At 37.1% G+C, this 23,063-nt stretch overlaps 1 protein-coding gene across 1 annotated transcript in view; it reads left to right on the plus strand.

Moving 5' to 3' along the window:
* The window catches only part of LOC127969979 (pro-neuregulin-3, membrane-bound isoform), a 334,295-nt gene that overhangs the window by 287,908 nt on the left and 23,324 nt on the right, over nucleotides 1–23,063 (plus strand). The window contains exon 4 of the mRNA XM_052572139.1: nucleotides 18,721–18,747. Within this exon, the coding sequence (XP_052428099.1) occupies nucleotides 18,721–18,747 (27 nt within the window). The remainder of the gene's footprint in view (nucleotides 1–18,720; nucleotides 18,748–23,063) is intronic.

Genomic DNA, 23,063 nt, shown 5'->3' on the forward strand with positions numbered 1-23,063 from the left:
CTGCAAGGGACAATTTCTCATCTTGTAAGCCTGGTTTTGAGCACTAGGATGTAGAGGATGCGGCAAGGTGCCACTGACATACTTTACTAGAACTATACAGCATCTCTCCATAACTGCAATTCGATTCCAGAAACCTCATTTACATACAAAGGAAGCACATTTGTGTTGCAAAGAAAGACAATGACTTCATTTAAATACACTGAAGCTCTATATTAGCATATTTACCAGTCCTCTAAACAAGGTTGTAGATGGTTTATGAATTATCTGCAGGTTTTTTTGGCTCGCTTCCAACGAAGTCACCCCGTAGTATTGTGACACACATTAGTGTGTGTGGCATTGTTCATAAACATAGCATTTTGCTCTGGTCTGATTCTGTTTCTTCTACTTCACTTGAAGGTTAATGAATAACACTGTAATCTTCTGAATGGCACCCTGACAGAGTTTGGCACAGATTTACTCTACAAGTCTGCCAAGTCTTAGCCACTTCTTATCACTTTTGGCTCAGAGACAATGAGCCACCTATTGGGCAAACGAAAAATAGAATTAAGCACAGCAGAGTAACCAATTTCAGATGTGTCACAACAGCAAATTGTGAATAATGAGCTTACCACTCAATTCAGACAATAATAGCTCTGTTGAAGGAGAATTTAGTGCCCTGACAAATGGCTATTGTGAAATAAAAGCCGCACACATATTTTATGTTGGCCAACTAGACTCGACACTTCGTTTTATACATGTGACCCTCCACGTACAGGTAACATACATACTTGGCTTTTACAGCGCTTCAATTTTCTGTAATCTCACTGGTATCCCTTCTGTCCAGGTGGTACTCTTGACTTTTCAGATTCAGACAATCTTCATCAGTTCAGAAACAAACGTAGACAGGCTTTCAGTGTTTAAAGTTTGAGATGCCAGTAATGGGTTCACTGACAGGACAGGCACACACATAGCCAAAGTCTCTCCTGTGCCGACACTCTTAAAAGCATCATTCTGAGAAGTCAGGGACACCCAGGGTCATGGTGTCCTTGAGTTACACGGCCAAAGCTTTCATCACACATCTCTCAACCTCTTTCCTTTTCTGTTGTGTCTTCCAACCTCTAGCTGACTTTCTTAATGGGTAACAATTAAAACAATAACTCTACCCTAAATGGATATTTCACCAACAGTTATTTCTGTCATCATTTACTCCCCCTCATGTCATTCTAATCCTGGGACCAAAACAACAATAAGGCCCCTTTTGCTTTTATTGGTATGTAAAAGAGAAAACAGCTTAACATTTTCCAGAATATATATATTCTGAAATAATATATAAATATATATATATATATATATATATATATATATATATATATATATATATATATATATATATATATATATATATATATATATATATTGCATGTGCCTGACAATAGAAATAATGTTTTGAATTTTGAATGATTTAAACATTTTGGATGGGTGATCTAAAACTTTGAATATCATTTATGGGAAGTAAGTTATTTACTTTCAATTTTGCTCAATTTCATTTTGACGAAAAAAAAAAAATACATTTAAACTTCCTGAAGACCCCAAAGGATTTCAAAGGTCGACATGACTAAAAGTATTCTGGGTTAAGTTCAAGTTAAGCTTGAAAAAAATGCATTTATAGTAATGCACTTACAGTAAGAGCCTTTAAAGGCTGGATAGCCTGAGGGTTTGAAAGCAGTAGCTATATTTTTGTTAAAAGCACATTGATTAAAATTTTAGTTTGTCATTTCAAGTGTAATGTTATCTAAATTGTCTTTTTTGAGGTTTGGATACTTCTGGGTGGAGGCTCTAGGTATATAATTTATTTTGGGTAGAGTTTCAGTTTATGAATAGTTATGTGCCATCTGTTCGTAGTATGTCCACAGGGTAAGATAAGGTGAAGTTAGATACGCTCTTCTTCCTTCTTCATTCTTCAGCCTTTTGCTTTCATACAAAAATTCCATTATGTCTCAGCATCATATATATTCATCAGAGCACCCGACCCAGGGTCAAGAAGAACATACATTCTGAATTATTACAGTCATTTTCTGGATAGCACCAAGGATCGAGCAGTTTAAGCCAAACATTTCCAAGACGAAACACCACATGTCTGCAGTGAATTACTGTATGAAGAATCAAATGTTCTTTTCATTGGAAGCTAATGCCAAACATGCTATTTAAAACATGCCTGTAGTCTCTTATCAGTGACCTCTATGAATCAGATTTTTTCAAGATCAAAATCTCCCCTATGAAACAAATTCATTTTCATCTGTAGTTTAAGCTAAACTAAGGCAACTCTCACTTTCTTGATCTACCGTCAGTTCTTGATCTGTTTGATGGAAAGAAGTGCACACTATAAAGGCAAAGATGAAGGGTTCTCTCTTAAAACATCAGAGATCTGATGGGAATGTGCTCTTGCAGCATCAGTTGCTATTATGCGTTTAAAGAGATAAAAAAAAATAATCCATGAACCCTATAATTTAGTTTTTTTATCTTTTCACCCTTCTTGATCATCTTCATTTCCGAGTAACCGTACATTTAAAAGGCAGTAATATTCAAGTAGTATTAATTTTTACTGCATTTTAACATAAATATACTTAAAAAAATCATATTTATGTATTATTTGAGACTGAAATGACAACTAGCTTTACAGATATATGCCACCCTGTGGCTTACAAATAGGCCCATTCAAGACTTTTGCACTTTGATGCACTGAAGTTTACAAAATATGATTAAAGGTCTTGCATGAATCTTTCTATTCGTCGTTTGACTTTTTCGGAACAAAAAGTGCATGTTGTTGATCGGGTGTCTATTTTGCCTTTCATCATAACATAAAATGGGCAATGAGGCAACTACAGTATCATGGGGCAACACGCTAATGGACTGCAGTCTCGATAGCCAATTTACCTTACCGCGTGGGAAACTATAACACAAGGGTAAAGGGAAATTTTAAAGTGATTGCTGCAATTCGTCTGTTGAGGCCCAGTGCAATTCTGCTTGTTCACACTTGTAAAATATTTATCTAGGTCTGAGCTAATGCTTTCGGATCGGTCATTTACAGTGAGATCTAGATCTTGTCAGCCCTCTTCATATAGAAAAATAAGTGAATTGTATGCTGACATCACTGTGTTCTCTTACGTTACAGTCTCCTTGGCAACGTGCCACGTAGGCAGGGTTATAAGGGCTATTTTTCTTCTTTATGTATCTTGGCTGAGAATAAAATGCATGGAGCGAAGCTAATTTTTAACCTGTTGAGCTTCTATTATCTACCTGCCTGAAAACGGTCATCTTTTCGCATTTTCTTGTGATAACTCAATTTAGCATCCATCTGGCAACAATTCAGGCAAATGTCAAGAGTGTTCAATAAAATCTGATTCACTTTTCTATTCTGCATGATTGACAGCAACCTATTAGCTCTTAATTTCATGCGCCTCCAAAGAGAGACCTTCTGTTTATTTGTGGAGTTATCTGTTTGTTATTGTTACTTTGAGGGCCTCTTCCTAATTTCAAAGCTTTACAAGAACAGATCCCTCATTTTGGTTGCCCAGATTCCCTGCTGATCACAGTGTCTGTTTACTGAAAAGTGAGTCAGTGGTTATTAGCAGTCTCTTTGTGATGATGGCTCTGCCGAAGCAGCAGGTGAGAGGGGGTAAGTAATTGTCAGACTTGCTGATAAGAGAGGGTTCTCGCAGCCATTGGGCTGCTTGTACTTGAATGATTTCAGATACAAAAGCTTCTTTCTATCATTCCAGCCTCTCTGACTAGATGACAGTGTTATTGGCCTTTTGTAACTTTTCATTTAAAGGGCAAGTCACAGGCATGATTAGTTATCAAAGACAGTGGCATCATGTTCATATACGAATCTCTGTGCAGCAGTTTATGTAAATTGAGCCGATATAATTTCTCTGCAATCACCAGGAAATGTCACCCACTCGCTATTAGAAGCAGGAATCTTGGGATTCGATTCAATTTTAAGTCAAGCTCCAATTTCAAAATGAGTCTTGATTAATTTCTCATTTGACATCCATTTAATACGAACCATGTATGTTTAATGCAAATATTAATATGCATTATTATATTATATTATATTATATTATATTATATTATATTATATTATATTATATTATATTATATTATATTATATTATATTATATTATATTATATTATATTATATTATATTGTTGAATGGTTTTTCAAGGGCGTTTAAAATGTTAAATAAACTTATAACATGATAAAAATTCATATATATATAACAGCTTTGAAATGAAAGAGGGTAGCCAAGATTTGAATAGAAATGTTAAACAATACAGTTTGTAAATTTAAAATGGTAATTGTAGATTAACGTGTCGGTAAGCGGTCTGATCATTGTGTGGCTCCGTCCAGAATTTCGTGATGCATCGTTTCTTTGATTCTGCAAAATCCCTTCTTTACAGACTATATCAGAAAGTTTAAAATGTCAAGTTCGCTTTGTAACTAACAGCCTCATCTTGTCTCATTTCATCTGTTCAAGGTCTTTACACACATCTGTGGCTTTTCAGATCTATCTGTACTGGCAGACCTCCTCCTCTCATTTCACAGTGCTGGGTTCTGTCAGTCCTCCGGCCTCCTTAGTGTCTAAACATTATGAGGCTCTCCTTTAATAATTCTTCCTAAGCTTCTCAATCTCCCCAGCATCCCAAAGTCTGTCAATCAGCCTCGTAGGCATCCTCTCCTCACCTTTATTCATAAGCCATGAGCACGTCAGAGTTATTACCCATAATGCCCTGGGAGGACCACAGCATCATCCTTACAATGACAAACAATGGGGAGCTGAGATGGTGCTGACAGGTACAGTCTGCCTGGCGGTTCATAAAAGACTTTTGTAACTCTGATGTAACATGAATAGCAAAGGAAAGTAAAGACAGAAGGGAAGGGAGGAGAAAAGGACAGTAATTGGTTCTATCCTGTTGCGTCTGTCCACCAGCTATCTCAGCGTATCCAATGATAATTTCCACCTCAGAATACTGGACAAACTTTGCCATTTCACTTGTAATGGCCGCTGTTATGGCATATGCCTCATAGTTACTGCTTAAACTGCTGGTAATACTGACCACCAAGTGAAAACAAAGGTCACAGCAGTGCTTCAGCAGAAGACGTTATGCTTGTATGGCTTTAACAATACTGGATTGATGAAAATGGATATTGCACATTCTACCACATTTGAAGAAGCTGAGAGCGTCTGAGACCCTTACTCAATACAGAGAAATACAGGACGATGATAATTTAAAATGTGAACAAGCCATACTCGCTTCTAACTCTGTTTGCTCACATTGGAGTACAACTTACACAGTCAGCCTGCGTTTGTTGAAAATAGCTCAAAATTTTCTGTGGACGACACTTTCGAGATATCATAGCATAGAACTAGATATCCTCTATATTAAACATGGCCTATTGCTTTCAATATATTCCTCTGATCCTATTTGAGGACCACAGGCCGCAAATCATTTTTACTCACCCATATCTTTAGTATAGCTCTGGTTGAACATGACCTATGAGCCAGTGAGAGTCCATTTTGCACTCGCTATAGTCATTATTCATGACTGTCGAGATCCCATGGCCCTGCCTGTTCTCATTGCATACAGCTGTCCAATTTAGACATAGTAGGGGGGGTTTCTGGCCGTGTCATCTACTGGTACTGTATGTCATGAAACTGTCTCAAAAGATTGAAAAAAGATACTTTCGACCATTTGTAGCCTTGGGCAGCTAAACTGATGAGTCACCCACATCCAGTCTGCCCACAAAGATGTGTGTGTTGGTCAGTACTTAGGTATGCGTGTGTGTGTGTGTGCATTTGCTTGCAAAAGCATGGAATGAGAAAGACAGGTAAAGTGCTGTTTGACATCAGCCCCTAATGGGGATTGGCAGGTGGGTATTACAGGTGTCCAACTGTAACACTGATTCATCAGCTTTGGTGAACTTTTAGTGAACTTTTTATTAGGTCTCTAACTTGATCTTTAATAGGATCTGTTGTTCACACAACTTGTAGATAAAACACTGACAGCCTTCATGATATGAAATTACCGCTGCGGGTGCTTTGTGCTTCACTGTATTTATTTGGAATTGGATGCAGAAGGTGTTTACCAGTACTGGCTTTCAATAATCTCTGAGGCAGAGGATCTCGACCTTGGGGTTACAGCCCCACATTGGCTCAACAAAGATTCAGATGGTTTGTGTGTATACATGTGTGTGTGTGTGTGTGTGTGTGTGTGTGTATATATATGAATTATATATTTTTATTGAATATTGAATCATCTTTAAATGGCGCCTATTATGCAAAATCCACATTTACATGGTTTGGACATAAAGGTATGTTGGCAGTGTGTGAACACAACCACCTTACAATGATAAAAATCCACCCACTGCTTGGTTTTTAAGCCCCATTAAACCAGAGCAGACTCAAATCAATATGAAATCAGATTGTTTAGGCCCTGCCCATGGCCTGACAGTCCTGCATTACCGTAGTTCCCTCCCACAGCGAGTTGTGTTGGTTGTATCCTGTCCTCCATTTTCTCTGCACTTGAGCTGCTGTAATGTTAGCAATGTCTCCTAAACCAAAATTCTGAATTCGGAGCCTTCCCCTCAGACAACACGCCAAATACACATAACCTTTACTAAGTTTATTATATTTAAGTGTGAACTCGTTAAATATTTACGAGTAAACACTAGTCAATTCAATTCAATTCAAGTTTACTGGTATAGCGCTTTTTACAATACGAATCGTTACAAAGCAACTTTACAGAAAATAATGTTTCTACAATATTTAGTAGTAGCTTATGGTGGTGACTGTCAGTTTGTGCAAGTTTGACAGGATTTTTAGAAAAAATTAATACAAGACGTAGTCAGCCAGACGATGAACATTATTAATATTATTAATTAATAATTGTTATATGATGCAGTCACACTTGTAGCAATATTTGTTAGTTCTGTTTGTTGATTCAGGGTCAGCATCATCTCTTCTCAGGTGTTCTGGATCCAGACTGGAGCAAATAGACACATCATTAGCATAGCTGCTGATCCAACAAACTAAAATAAGTTTAACCCAAGCTAATGAATAAAATGCACATTTGATCAGATGCAACTACACTCACAATTTAAGAGATACATATTCATATGCTTAGCGAAAGAGATGTGTTTTTAATCTAGATTTAAACAGGGAGAGTGTGTCTGAACCCCGAACATTATCAGGAAGGCTATTCCAGAGTTTGGGAGCCGAATTTGAAAAAGCTCTACCTCCTTTAGTGGACTTTGCTATCCTAGGAACTACCAAAAGTCCAGCATTTTGTGACCTTAGGGTGAGTGATGGGTTGAAGCGTGGTAGAAGGCTAGTTAGGTACGCAGGAGCTAAACCATTTAGGGCCTTATAGGTAAGTAATGATAATTTGTAACTGATACGGAACTTAATAGGTAGCCAGTGCAGTGACTGTAAAATTGGGGTAATATGATCATATTACCTGGTAAGGACTCTAGCTGCTGCGTTTTTGGACTACCTGTAGCTTGTTTATTGACGAAGCAGTAGTCCAGTCTAGAGGTCATGAATGCATGAACTAGCTTTTCTGCATCAGAAACAGATAACATGTTTCGTAGCTTGGCAATGTTTCTAAGATGGAAGAATGCAGTTTTTGTAACATTGGAAATATGATTTTCAAAAGACAAATTGCTGTCTAATGTGACACCCAGATTTCTGACTGAGAAAAGTAGAAAGTAACAGTAACAGAGAAAGTAACAGTACATCCGTCCAGTTGCAGATTGTAATCTACAAGATTCTGTGTGGTGTTTTTTGGTCCAATAATTAATCTCTGTCTTATCCGAATTTAATTGGAGAAAATTATTTGTCATCCAATCTTTTACATTTTTAACACACTCTGTTAGCTTAGATAATTGAGAAGTTTCATCTGGTCTCGTTGAGATATATAGCTGAGTATCATCAGCATAACAGTGGAAGCTAATTCCGTATTTTCTAATAATATTACCAAGGGGCAACATGTTTATTGAAAATAGAAGGGGACCAGTCAGTCATGTTGCTTCTATCAGTTGTTTATTGCTGTAGGCATACAAAGCAGAGACGTAAACACTACACCCTCTTCTAAAGACGGGGCAGGAATATGCAGCTAATTTGCATTTCAAGTGAAACCAAAACAGCTTTTTCTTTTAGACCCAAAAATGACATTTTCCAGGTCTTATAATAAATGAACTGCGGGGTATTTTGAGCTGAAACTTCATAGACACATGGTGTGCATATTACAAATACACAGTAATTGTCATGTAATTAATTTAATTAAAAATGATTGTTTAAAAATCAGTTTAGTAGTTTTAAATGGAAAAGCTTTTCATTTGCCTTGGCATTAAATTAACTCATTTTAAATTTGGCAAAGTTCTGCAAGATTAAATACATTTAATTTGAATAATTTGTTTATTTAAATATTATTTTGCAAAGTGTGTGTGTGTGTGTGTGTGTGTGTGTGTGTGTGTACTGGTACATATGGTGTATGGGAACACACATAATTGCATGGGTACTACAACATAAACATGGATTATGAGGACACTTCCTGTGTCCGCGTAAAACAAAAGGCTTACAAAACAGTGTTTTATGAAACTCAAAAATTGACAGTAGATTTCTGTAAGGGGTATGTTTAGGTGTAGGGTTGGTGTAGGGCAATAGGAAATACAGTTTTTACAGTTACACCGTATAAAGAGTTCCCGAAAACCACAAATGCAAGTGTGTGTGTACTGTAAGTGTGTGGGTGTTGATGAAAAGGTCCAAACACACCATCTCACAGGGTGCAACAAAATATAAATATGCGCAAGTGTCACTGACTGGATGTTCTTAAGCTGTGTGTACCATTTGCTGGCACTTATTTGTGTAAAGCAGGATTCAGCGCTCTTGATTACATTATATTGCAAGACCAAACATTGTTCCAAGTTGGACATAACAGCGGAGATGAGATGAATACGCTTTTAATTATCATGTCGTGCTTTGACAAGCTGGAGTGCGACACACAACCCTCAATCTTCCCATTAGACAGAATGAGTGCCAATGAAGGGATGCCCAAATTATTTGTTACAGTTACAGAGTCAATAATTGTACAATTGGCAAACTGTTTTCCTATATTTTACAACTTAATTTACTGTCTGTGAGGCTATAGCTTAATGCTGTGCAAGGGTGAGGTTTTGTGGGTCATATGTATCTTGGAACTTGTATCATAGAACTAAAAGTGTTGAGAAAACCTTATATATTTCACTAGAATATGTTTGCATCTGGTGTGAAAAAGCTTTTTTGTTAGTGTTTACACCTCCATTTCACAAAGTCTTTCACCGTCTCACTCTTTCTCTCTGTCATCCTCTATTTCTCACACTCTCTCTTTTTTTGGAGCCACGAAGTCTGTGTGTGAAATTCGGTGGCATTCTCAGTAAAAGCAGGTGGGGGTTTTGGGTGAACATTGTGGCTGGCCTTTCAGGAGCTTACTTTAATCTCTGACTTTTTCTGTCCAGCTGTGACCGCTCAGCCAGCCCAGCGTGACCATTTCTGATGTTTTTCACTTGTAATTATTGCGTATTTTAGAGTAAAGGGCAAGAAAATCCAGTGAAATTTGAATATAGAGAGATATTTCTTCCAGTTTTTTATTTGTTAATTGATCCTGAATGTAAAACTGTAGGTGTACCTTTGCCGGCAGGTTTTCTTGGTGTGATGAGAGCTGATGTCGTATCCCAAATGCCTCATATCACTAAAGTTATTATATTGGCAGACAATGAATAATGCAGTGAAGACTAGATGAGAACAATCTCTGAATCAGTATTGTTGCCAATCTCAAATATAATAATGTAGTACTGTACTTATCTGAGGCTTGCACAAGAGTATTGAAAAAGATTACAGCACAATAGTACATGTTGTTATGCACAAGCTGCAAGATTATGAGCAAATAAGACATTTCCAACATTTATGAGAAGGAAGCAGCTGTATTGGATGTGGAGATATTTGATTAGGCTTTGTTATTATCCATTTTCTTTTAGAGTGTGATTGTAGTTTATGATCATCCTTAAAATGACAGATCTCATAAAAACGATCATGTTGCTTATTTTGGAGCAGGAACCCAACTGGACATCTGAAGTCTGCAGACCATCTTGAAGATATCCATTACATTTTCCATTAACACTCCACTGCGTAGAGGAGGAATGGACAGGAGGGGGTGATCAGATAAAGACCAGGGGCGACCTTTGCATGTCTTTGTGTAGGAAAGAGAGAGAAAACCCATTTACTGTCTTTACACCATGTCATCTTCACAAGGAAACCCCCAATTTATCATGCATGTGACATTTATAGATGAGCGCACATTTGTAACTCTTATAAATCAGGTTTGGAAATGAATTCGCTCACATTTAGTCTTAGTGAAAATGTAGCAGAAGTGGTTGTAATATTGGAATTTTCATTATGTTATGCACAGTATTCTTCATCATGAATAATCACTTAGCCTGCAACATTTTATCTCATGTTAATCTATGCATTGCTTCCTAAGCTTTTAGTGTATCTTTAAATCTACAACTAATTAATGTTGGGCTAAAACATTCTGGTGGAGTATTCCAGGGATGAACAACTGAATGACTCTGAGACTGCTCAGGGGCTTTCTCTGCTTTAGATGTGAATCTAAAAAAAGCCACCCACTCACATGTGAAAGCTCACATGCACATATGCATCCAAAACTCATCCAGCCATTGACTATGATGCTGTTGGTGTAAGTAAATGGGGTTCAGCTGGTCGTTTGAAGCCTCAGGCTGTCTTTGGGTAGAGAGCTTATGGTCTATCGTGGGTTCATTTACATCTTTCTTTTCGGATCAGGAGTGCAGGAATGTCTTTAGTTTTATTTTAAAGGTTCTGCAGATAGGTAAAGCGTTGAGCTAGCAATGAACAGTCGCTCTGTGGGGTCTCATTAAGCCCCATTGAGTTGTATTGCTCAAAGATAAGATTAGATTCTGACACAACCACTGCATAAATCATACTTAAATCAAATCCTAGAAATGGCTGTTTTGTGTTTTATAGACTCAGAGATATAATTCATGACTTGCGGTGCACTGGGAGTTAACCTAGACAGAGAGCTGCCTCAGCTGTTTTTGAAGCTCACTTTTCACTATCTTGACTCACTAAATAATATCGTTTAGTAAACATCTCTCTCAAACTTTGTTAAGCTCACCAAGTTTTCATTTATTTGGTTAAAAATACAATAATAATGGAAAAATTTTGATATATTTATATATTTTTTTTTTCTTTGTTTTAATATATTTTAATATATTTGAATATAAAAGCTGGATATATATATATATATATATATATATATATATATATATATATATATATATATATATATATATATATATATATATATATATATATATATATATATATATAATATAAAATATTGCAATATGTAACCTAGCATTTAAAAATAAATGTACACTTCTAATTTGCAAGGATACATTAAACTAATCAAATATTCCAATAAATACACATATTTTATAATATTATAAAATATGTATTTTCAATTCATAAAAAATCTTGAAAAAATTGCATGGTTTCCACAAAAATATTAGATGGCACAACTGATATCAACATTTATAATAATAATGAATGTTTCTTGAGAACCCAATCAGCATATCAGCAGACTGGAGTAATAACTGCTAAAATATGTATATATATATATATATATATATATATATATATATATATATATATATATATATATATATATAGCAAAAAAAAAACATTAAGCATTCTGTTATAAACATTTAAAAAATTTTATCAAAGAAAATCCATGAAGCATTTTCTGTTCCTGTGTATTCTGTTCCACTGGAAATGTTAAAATAAGTTAAGCAATGAAGTGTAAAGAACCCATAGATCTAATCAGCCGTCTAATTCACCCATCACAGTGAGCAGAATGTGCATTACAGGACCTTCTAGTTGGAGCTCAGGGAGTTTGCTGCCATCTGGCTGAGGAAATTTGTTCTTTCATTCACCATCACATCACAGAGAATGTCAGTGTAGAAAAGCAGAACACTTCTCACAGAAGATCGGAGGACATTCAGCCAAATTCCTGTCCTCCTTCCTGCTCTCCTGCTTTGTATTTTACTCACAGGAAGATTTTCCTTTCTTATCCTATGATCTCATTTGATTGTTTCTTTGTGCTTTGCATCTTTTATTCCTCTCATTGTACTCTCGCTGCGTGTGGATGTCTTAAATTGCTGTCAATATCTGAAAGAGTTTAGAAAAGAGTGGAGAGAAAAAACAAACAGTTGCCTTTCTATTTTCACTTTCTTTCCTGTGTCATACAGGCTAGTACAGACACGTTAGCTTCGTTCATGACCCCTGCGAGGTGAGAGGGTTGTTTGATATGCTCAGATCATCATGGCCAGTATTTAACTTCTGCTCAACGTGTTTCTCTAGTCCCATTTTCTTTGAGCACAGACACAGAAACTTTTAATGAGCCAGTGAGCATTTGTGTTGAACAGGTGATACTGAAGATAATGAAAGCAACAACAGCCCACTCAGATATTAAAGTCTATTTCTGGAATTTCTGTTTTGTAGGAACTTCTGTGCAAGAGCTGTAAATTTTCTCTTATGTTAGATTTCAAATAGCCACATAATGAAATGTGGCGACTCTCAGGTTTGAGTAGAATGAGCAGCTGTACACTGTGTTAAAGTTTATGGTTGGATACAAAAAATAATTTTACAGGCTGACAATGTGTCTCCACTGGATGCAAGTGGTGCATCACAATGCGATAACACTAAATCGCTCCTATTATAAGAAGCTGTGTTCTCTGCAGTGGAAGTGTTACTGCTTTTATCTTTTTGGTTGACCACTTTATTTTTTCCTGGTTGTCTCTGATTCTCACCAAGGCAACGTTTGATCAAAAATACATCCAAAAACAGTAACATTGTGAAATAATATTGAAATGTTCCAGCTTTCTATTTTAATCATTTATAAGTGAAAATCATAGCTTTAAGAGAAATCCTATTAATTTTCATCATTTTTAGTCGGCCGTGTCACATGATCCTTCGAAAATCTTTCTAACATTCTGATTTGCTTTTAATAACATTTATTCTTATTAACAATGTTGTAAATAGTTTTGCTGCTTAATATTTTTGTTAAATCTGTGATACAGATTCTTTTATTAACAGAAAAAAGGAGATAATCAGTGCACACTATTGAACATCACAGAGTATTTGAATTAAATAATGTATTCATTTTCATATTCAAGTTACATCTTTAAGATTCTGAAAGTGACAGCGCATAACATTTGTCTGGGACTGGCAAAATGGAATCCACAGGAAAAATGGAATCCATCTTATTTCTGACAGGGAGATGTCAGTGGAAGTGTGTCTGTCTGGTGACAAAATAAAAGAGAAATGAAAGGGAAGAAATGAAACGCCTTCCTACAGTAGTTGATTTAAACTCAGTGAGTGGGTCTTTGTGTGTGTATGTGTGTGTGTGTGTGTGTGTGTGTGTGTGTGGGAGAGAGAGAGACTGGGAACACTTAGAAGGGCACAATCAAGGACATGGTTCAAGAACTCTGAAGGACACATCTCTGCTTGATGAGTGAGAGTAAGGAGGATAGTGACAAGACACCCTCGTCACATCCCCCAACTCCAAGGCTGATTTTATTTTTTTGATGAGATGTCAAGTTCTCCATTGCAAAGCAAAGATCTTGAAAGGTGTCCTTCTCGAGATAAAGCGATATCATCTTGTGATTGGGAATGTTGCGACCCTTCAACCATGCCCCTTATCAGCTCTTACAGACCTAGATTGGAGGTTATGTTCTCTCTATCTAAAACTGGACTTACTAGATACTAGATGTATTTATTTTTTAGTTCTCTAGCTCTTAGAATATGTAAGATAATTCCATCTCTAAGTTCTGATTGGTCTCTAAATTCGGATTGATCACACATTCTACAGTAGTACTCAAAACAGAGGCTTTAACTGAATTGACCTATATGATTGCAAGTGTTTGTTATAAGTTTGATGTCGGTAATTCAAAGTTTACAGGCCATGAACTCAACGAAGTTCATACGGCAAAACGTTTTTCATTCATCATAGTACTTTTGCTGTAGTTCATGAATCATTTCAAATTATAAAGAAATTCAAAAAATTTTAATTAATAAAATCGTGATTAATGTATTAATTGCACCATCAACTCTTTGAATATCTACATGATGCTAAGAAATTATTAATCAAATACAATATTTCATGGTAAATTATTAAATTATGTATATTTGCTAAGTTGGTTAAGTGACCTAGGAATGTAAAAGTTGTGTGCATATTTTGAAGGCACCAGGAATAAATCTGTTTAAGACTGGGTTTCTCTCTATCAGGGCAAAGCGGAAAAAAACCTGCAGACAACTACAATGGTTGCCAGCCAAAAAAAAAGGAAAAACAGTATCATAATTCTCAGCATTAGTTTTGCTGTATTTATTCTTATGTTGCATAGCACTAAGCCTCATGATTTACAAGGCATTAGAAGGCTATAGGGTGCAATTACATTTAGAAAAAGCGAGTACAACCATTCCAAATCTCCTTGATAGAGAGACAGATACTGCCGAGTTCCAGAAAGAGTGTTTAAACTTCCTCCACGGTAGGACAGATAAATACCTGAGACAGTCTCATTCAGTCAGATTTATGGTTCATTGCTAGCCCTCGTCCCAGGTCGACTTCAGGGGACAGTAAGCACAATTTAAGGCACATTTTCAGTGATCCTGTGGCTGATGCAGTTTAATATAAGTGTTTTCTCAAGGACGACAAGAGAAGCATCAGTAGCCTTGTCCGTCTCCCTTCCTGTCTCAGGGACACAACTGATCTCATCTGAGATACTGAGCAGTGTGTAAAATCAGCGATTGGGTACTGTAATATATGAGCCACTTATGGTAAAACATGTCAAGTGGTGGGCATTTATTCTGAGTAGCCAGTAACAGAAGGTGTGCAATTAGGGTGTTTGAGTCCTTGGTTGTTTTGATGGCAGTTTAGAAGGAGAAAACCTCCCCAAAGGCTCATAGCTTTAAACAAGCAGCTCCGGACAGGTAGAAGGTCTTATTTTTGGATCCATCTGCATGTGTGCATTTGAATAGGGGAAGTAAATGGGTTTGAAACCCCACAGTCTGCACCTGCCTCACAGTCTGTCTTTACTCACATTATGACATCAAGGCACAGCCACTACTATACGCTCCAGCCATATCGCTTCCTGGATAGGTCAGAATCGTCGGCACAGAGCCAATGATGCAAAAAAGCCCTGTGTTTGTTATGGATGGAAGAGCATCTCACTGTGGACAGCTTACGGTGTTATGTTATAGAGAGTTGCACACCTACAGGTTATGTTTATTTCTGTTGTGGATGCTGACAGTTTTTGAAGAGATTCTGAGGGAAATTTGATAAGTTTGTTGGCATTTTTAAATACAGACTCCCAAGGGCACCAAACACACATACATCTTGACTGCAACTACCGTTCCCTTCCAAATTTAACTATGCCATCATTTTCCTGTCAGATTTCATATTCAGGTGGGAGGTTTTGAATCTTTACACTTGAAGCAACATCTTTTATAGAGCCTTTTACAATCATCCAAACTCCCTGAGTCAAATTAGCACAATTTGACGGAACACTGAGGAAGAAGGAGATGAATATGTTCTCATGAATAATAAATGTAGTAAAATCTTACAGTCTGACCAAAGAGCATAGAAATGGTATCTATATTTGTCTTTGTGTAAGAGCTTCGGTTCTTATCCTACTGCTGTCAACACATTCGCAGATCCTCAGGAGATAAAGTCTTGTATTCTGACTTCATACTGTTTACACCACTGCATTAAAGTGGCAAAAATAAATGTCATGCACTCTTAAATCTGCGACAGAGCATACCTGAAGGAGCACAGCTTCCATTTCCTGAGCTCCTGGGAATTCTCTGGCAGAATGAAGATGTATTCCTGCGGCTTGATTTACAAGAGATATTAAAATATGCTCAGTTTCTTTGCTTGGAGCACTTGCAACAATATCATGAAATCAGTGATTTCTCAACTTAATACATCAACTTGCATCCTGAATACTTTTTTTTTTTGTTTGTTTGTTTGTTTGTTTTTAGTGTATGCATTGTTTTACAGAAAATGTATCTAAATAGTCTTAAAACTATTCTATGCCTAAAGCAATATGGTAAGATATTAAGAAATTATTTGTGTTTTACTTACAAACTCCATTCTGTGCCTTGCCATTCACTCAGGACTCCATTTCCCACAATCCATTGTACAGACTCATCAGTACTCATGTAACAGAAATGAGTTGAACCAGACAAATTAAAGAGTCTATCAAAGCTGTGCATTGAAACACGAGCCGAATTCCTCAGGAAGTCATAAATCAGTTCTAGTGCCACAAGAACCAAGCAAGATGACCAACCAACTTGTTCACATAACAGCTTTCAACATTAACACCACTAGAACAATTATTTACAATTTCAATTCGAAGAAGAGAAATTTGGTGTCAAATTTGTTGTTCGTAATTGAAATGCAACGCTGGACATCACATGGAAACCCATGAGTTAAACACTTCCATTCACTTCCCCCCACCTAGCAAAACCAGACTGAAATTCCTAAGGGGGAAGGGCTTTAAACCTCTGTCTTCACAGAACATCCCTTTGTCAGAGAATGGCAAAGAAACTGCTTTTGTACAGATATATGGACCAGAATGAACTCAAAAAGACTTATAAATTAATCAGTCCATCGCTTCACCCCATATTCATTTATGTGTAACCCACACATTTGACTATCATGTTATAATCACTTATTGTGTATGTTTTTTTTAATAACTATGGGATAGCTTAGGGATACATAGTCATGTCTGGTATGTGTGTGATTGAATCTACTTTCATTGAAATAGCCCTGACAATCATTTATTTGTCACATATATCATATTCGTGTTAAAGGAATCATGTCCAAAATTATACCCTGCAAGAGCAAGAAAATTCGGACCACATGCTTGGTAAGATAAACATATGATTTATGATACCCCGAGCCAAGACAATATCTGATTGGTCAAGACAACATTTGAGGTGTGGCCAACAGGCGAGTTAAATACTTTGGACACTCTAGCTATGCTGCTGCTATTAGTCATTTTAGCCTGCTCTTAGCTTTTAGCTTGTAGCTTTGCTACCTAGCTTTAGCTTTTAGCTTCTAGCCATGCTGTTTAGTCATCACTGTTCTTTGAGCGCGGTTGCAGCGTGCTTCAGCCTGCACGCCTGCTGCTACTTAGCCACGATGAGAAGGAACACAACCTAGTCTCGTCAAACTTTATTTATTTTCTTTTCCGTTCGAGAGTTTCGTGTTCTGAGTTAAGTTTTGTAATGTCGAGTCTCCGACGCCTGACCTCGGGTGCCCGTTCAACTTCAACCAGCGCACAAGACTCTGCACCTTCAGCCAACGCCCAACAACTACGGGCTTCCCAAGACGTCACTTCAGCCACTACTGAACTTCCAGCCAATCAGCGACACCGGGATACCCCTTTCAACGGGAGTCCCTTTCACAGGAAACGAAGGCAATGTATCCCCAGATATTTGTTGTGCTGGTGTATCTAATATAATTTTAACCCCATTGAGGAACTCAATGCGAGCGTTAATTAAGTGATTGATGGTTGCTCATGTCTATGCAATTTAACGTATTGCTGTAAACTTGGGATTCCATATTTCCATTCTCTTAAACTCATCTTTCCCTAACTTTATATCTTCCTGCAAGTTGTGTGAATGTGTGTGTGTGTGCGTTTATGTGTTAGATTAGTTTATATGTCTTAGATTGATCTAATAAAGCCTTATTCATATGGAAAAGAGAAGTATCTTGTGTTTTGTGCTTACAAGTTAATGTCTTAAACTGACGATCCTGTTACTGTGCTAATTGATAGTGTTTCACTATAGTTTGGATATTAGTATCCGGCGCAGATTTGATGTTAAACGGCTCGTTCACTGAATCGCAGGCGCGTCTCAGTGACCAGCCGTGAAACAGTGATTCTGTTCAAATTCCCTTTAAATTATTAATTGATTCCCTTTGAGCTAAATTGACCTGTGACCTCATCAGTTCACAGCTGCCTCATATTAGTTGTTTTGTGTACAGTAGTTCCTTGTTTTCCAAGTTTCCTAGTTTTGCCTTGCCTTAGTGTTTTGATCATTGACTCTCATTGTTTGCTATTGCCTTGGACATTATTTTTTTGTTGATGTTGATAATGATTTTGCTGATAAATAATATAACAAAACAAACTAATAAATAAAATTATTTAATTTTGCCTTTTTGCTATAACCTGCTGGTCTGCATTCTTATCCAAAGCACAGAAATCCTTCACGAATATAATATATTTTGGAATGAACTGCATACATGGATCCACAATTACAGATGAGCAATCTATAGTATTGTTTTATCGGCAAATGCTAAACTCGCTCAAGATTTCAGCCATGGTTTTATTTTACATAATAAAACATACATTTTCTGAGCAAGTTGCACACACAAATAGCTATCACAGTACTCTCTTACATAAATAGTATCCCACAATATCTGTGCATGCAATGAGAATAGAATGCACACAACGAGTGTCTCTAAAATCTTTTTTCTCTCTCCTCTCTTTCCTCCCTCCCTTCTCCTTTAATGCTGCCCTCTTCTATCTTCGCTGGAGCAGTGGATCACTTGGGCATTGAGTTCATGGGTAAGAAAAAGAAAGCATTTTCTTATTGGCTGAGCGATGAATCATGGTTACAGAGTTTATACTGTATGTGCCGAGGCGGCTGTGCATCTGCTTTGTGCAGCCATGCTTTTCTTTTCATTGCATGTGTTTGAATGTGAACGTTCCTGTTATTTCTTTTGACTGTGCACTCTATGTGGGCTAAAATGTTGTTTTCCCTTCTTGACTCTTCACAACAAACAACTCTTATGAAGATATCCCCAGAGTCGTCATGAATGCATTCACATTTGTAGAGATGTAATATTTGAAGCCCAAGGTTGCTTCATTCACATTTGACAGGACTAGAAGTTATTGTGCTATTTACCAAAGCATGGCGGTGCAGGGCATATGTAATTAAACTAGTTTTGTATCAAATAACCACCCTGTGCAGTTTGTGGTCAGAGATTAGTAACAGAGAGCAAATTATAAATTCACACGGTTGAGATCATAGGTTTCATGTCACTGCCTTTCATTTACTCTTAAACTACTCTTCCCTCTCTTCCAATCACTTGCCTGCATTCCACTGCAGAATTCCAATGCTCTTTGGTCTCCTTGGAAACGGCATTGAAATGTTGAAAGGACAGTGACAGGAGACAGTGAGAGTGAATTCAGATTGTTGGCACAGGTTCAAAAGGTACCAGTCTCACTGTCTGTAACACTTTTGTGGTTTGTGCATTTGACATTGCATATGTAAGCGTATGCAATCATGAATATTTATTTTTGCACAAATACACATTTTACTGTTTGCATCAAATAATCTAATCGAACTACTCCACATTCTTAATAACCCAATTATTTAGAGGCATTTCATGCGTCATCACCTTGTGCCTTAGAAAGAGAAATGTCTATCAGTATTTTGATTATAGATCTTGGAAGATTCCCAGAGCTGTAGATCAATGAACAAGGAAGGGTCACAGGCAGATGGATTTTGTTCATGTTGATTTCCAATTTCCATTGCTAAGGCCTGTAGCAGTCCTCTTCCAGAAGTTTCCTGATTGAGAGGAGCCAGCTCTTCACTAACTTTGATATCTGGATCCCAATTGTTTTTCCTTTTTTCTTTTTGTCCAGCCAAACTCGGCAAGATAGATGCACTCACTTCTGACAAGTTGAGAGCTGTCAGAGATGCCAACCTGATTTAATTTCAAGTGAATGATTGAGTTGGTAGTATCAATGGGCTCAACACTTTTTATCTATCTGTCTCTCTGTTTATCTATTAAATTCTGAATTATTGAATGTAAAATAGGGCACCCCACAGCCTTGTGGACATCATGAACTGTGAGACCACATAAAGTGTGTGATTTGAGACAGGGCCTAAGTGTTTTGGATTCTGCAGTCTGCAAAAATGAACATTATTAAGGCTGAGATGTGCTTTCATGCCTTGCTTTATCTCACACAGCTGCGAGTGTGATCGCTTGTTCAAGACTTCGTTTAAGCATTTATTTTCTATGTGTGGTTTGATAGTTGCCATGTACGCACTCAGAGCTCAGAATGATTCCTGTGAAGTTAGTGTCACTTCCTCTTAACGGCAACGGAAAAGAGTGGACTACATCGATGAAAGAGAGTAGAGGGATTCCTGCAGGCCTTTTAAGACCACATACTGAGCTTGGCTTTCCCTTTAGTGAACATAGGAGATGACACAAGTAAAAGTATAGAAAAAAGGCAAAATGTCTCATGAGATGAGAATGAAAATGTAAAAAAATTTTCTAATTTTAGGTAGATAAAATGAGTGCTGCACACCTAAATAGGTCAGAACATGTGAGTTCATGAATACACCACATTGTTCAGCCTCTGATTTTTACTTGTCCTGCCTAGGGGAAAAGAAATGTGGACTATACTAGCCAGAAAGAAAGTTTTCTTTAAAACAAACAAACAAAATAAATGCGCGCACAGAATTTTCATTTCAATTTAAAGGGTAACTAAACCCCTGGTCAGAGCCTGACTCCACCCACTGACAATATTTGAAAAATGCTGAAAAGTGGGCAGATCACAGCGGAGATAGAGGGGACGAACCGAGGGCGGGGATTGATTGACAGCTGCTGTCAGAGACGCTAAAATGGAGAGTGACTGTAATGACGCAAGTAGCTTTGCAACAGAGCGATCATTTGAAGTAAAGGACTTTTCTCACCTACCTTCTCCTGAAGTGGAGGATGTCGAGGTGTCTGTTCATATCAATTCGAGCAACTGGCTCAAACTGCGGTCTTAACTCCCGCATCGCGTCGCTTTTCAGCGCGAGCTGTGTGGAGAAGCCCATTTCCACCTCCACTGCGTTGGAGAAGCAATCCCGTGTAAAATGCAGTTTGTACACTCCAGCTCTAGGCGGGAACTCACAGTCTTCCAGGCCAAGTGAATGCAACCACTGGCGCCTAATTTTAAAGTCTGCTGGAAAACTATGCAGTCCAGCAGTTCTGTCACAACCAGCAACACACCTACGTACCATCCTGACCACTGTACTAAATACAGATAAATCTATGCTAACATGAAGATCTAAATAACTATATAATTGCTATGCTAAATAGATGCTATAATAGTCTATCCTGGTCGTTTTCATTACTCACAATTCCAACTCCTGACTCACTACAGTTATTTGACGGAACAAGATGGTTTTATACTGCCAAGGGCGTGGTAGCTCGTACCAAGGGGCGTGGTGAGCTGGAAACTGCTTACGTCACCTGCCACCGCTTACGTCACTTGCCACCGCAACATCCAATAGGAAAAATCAACTACAGTAGCCAACGTTCAACCTGAAGAGGGCCGCACTCAGACGTTTTTACACCATATATTGTAGAATTAAAACACTTTATACTCAAATGTCAAAAAAGTTACTCGAAACAATGAACAGCACTAATAAAGCCCCATTCTTACAGATCATTAACTAAAAAAAGTTGCTTTAGGGTTTAGTTACTCTTTAAGCTATGGCATATTATGTCACGTGATGCACAACATTGATTTATTTATAATGAATTTGTTATCTATCTAGAAATTGTTACCTTGGTGATAAGTTTAAATCAGTAAAATTCAATTTTTTCATTTAATTTTCAATGCATAAAAACATGAACAAGATCAACAAATGTAAGATGAAGATTAAGTGAGCCGTCCTCATTGTTGAGCTCTGAACTGACAGGATATTTTTCTTTGCAGAGTAAGTAGTAAATAGACTCTTTATTGTATCTTATCTGCTTACTTAAGAAATCATGCTACAGTTCAGTCTTGTTGTGTATGTAGATGTATATTCTACAGTTTGACTTCTTATGGGTCAGTTCTAAAGCCTGTTAATTTCACCATTGGTTTGTATGTGCTGTTCACACTCTTTTCACTGAAAGAATTATTAAAATCAGTAAAAAAGCATAAAAACACCTAAGAAATTAGGGCTGGGTGCTGTTTGCTTGACTGGCATAGTTTGCTGGAACTATAGCATTGCTACAGTACATTGCTACACAGCTGTAATACAGTAACTCGTGTCTGGATATATCAGTTATAGAGATCTTCTCCATACAGTATATATATATATATATATATATAATATTACTGCTGCCATGATTGCAAGAAATTGTACACAAATGTATTTTCTAAATAAAAATGTAAAGTTAAAATACAGTGTTAATTATGGCAGGCAAATAGCATGCATTCTATAATAAGTCTCATTTGCATAGAAAAGATAAATGTTTGCACAGAAAAGAATAATTGGTTAATTTACATTTACAGATTTACATTCTACATTGGATTGTGGGTGTTTCATGAATAATACACAGTTTGCTCTAATATGACCAAATGTTTAGTGAATGGATCTTTTATATATACATAGTAAACCCCTACAGTGGATGGTTTTGTAGTTAAAAATCAAGTGGGGGAAATCATGTATTCTCTGTGAAGGTTATAGAAATCTTACGTTTGGAAGTTGTGTGTGTATATGAAAGGGGTCAAAAGTTTTTTTGTGTCTATGAGATGCCTGCATCACCACTAAAATAGCAGGTGTCTTAATCATTATGCATTTCAGTCATGGTTATTAGGCAATCATGGCTAGCTCAGAACATGCCTGGTACCTCTGCTAAAAACTTGATTAATTCGCAAGTGTGACATCTGAAAAATACCATACTTCTGTTTACTTTCTGACCTGACAGGTCAGAAACCAGAAAAAATAAAAAATAAAATAAAAATAAAAAAGACGATTTCTATGTACTGATGTGTAGAGAAAAATAGAAACCTAGCAAACAGATTCCACTGTATTGCTGTCACTCACTGGTGCGTATTACATGTCAAAAAATAAAAGTCTAGACAGAACTGTCAAGGCAATGGAGCATCTG

This window comes from Carassius gibelio, chromosome B13, assembly GCF_023724105.1.
Source record: "Carassius gibelio isolate Cgi1373 ecotype wild population from Czech Republic chromosome B13, carGib1.2-hapl.c, whole genome shotgun sequence".
NCBI lineage: Eukaryota > Metazoa > Chordata > Actinopteri > Cypriniformes > Cyprinidae > Carassius > Carassius gibelio.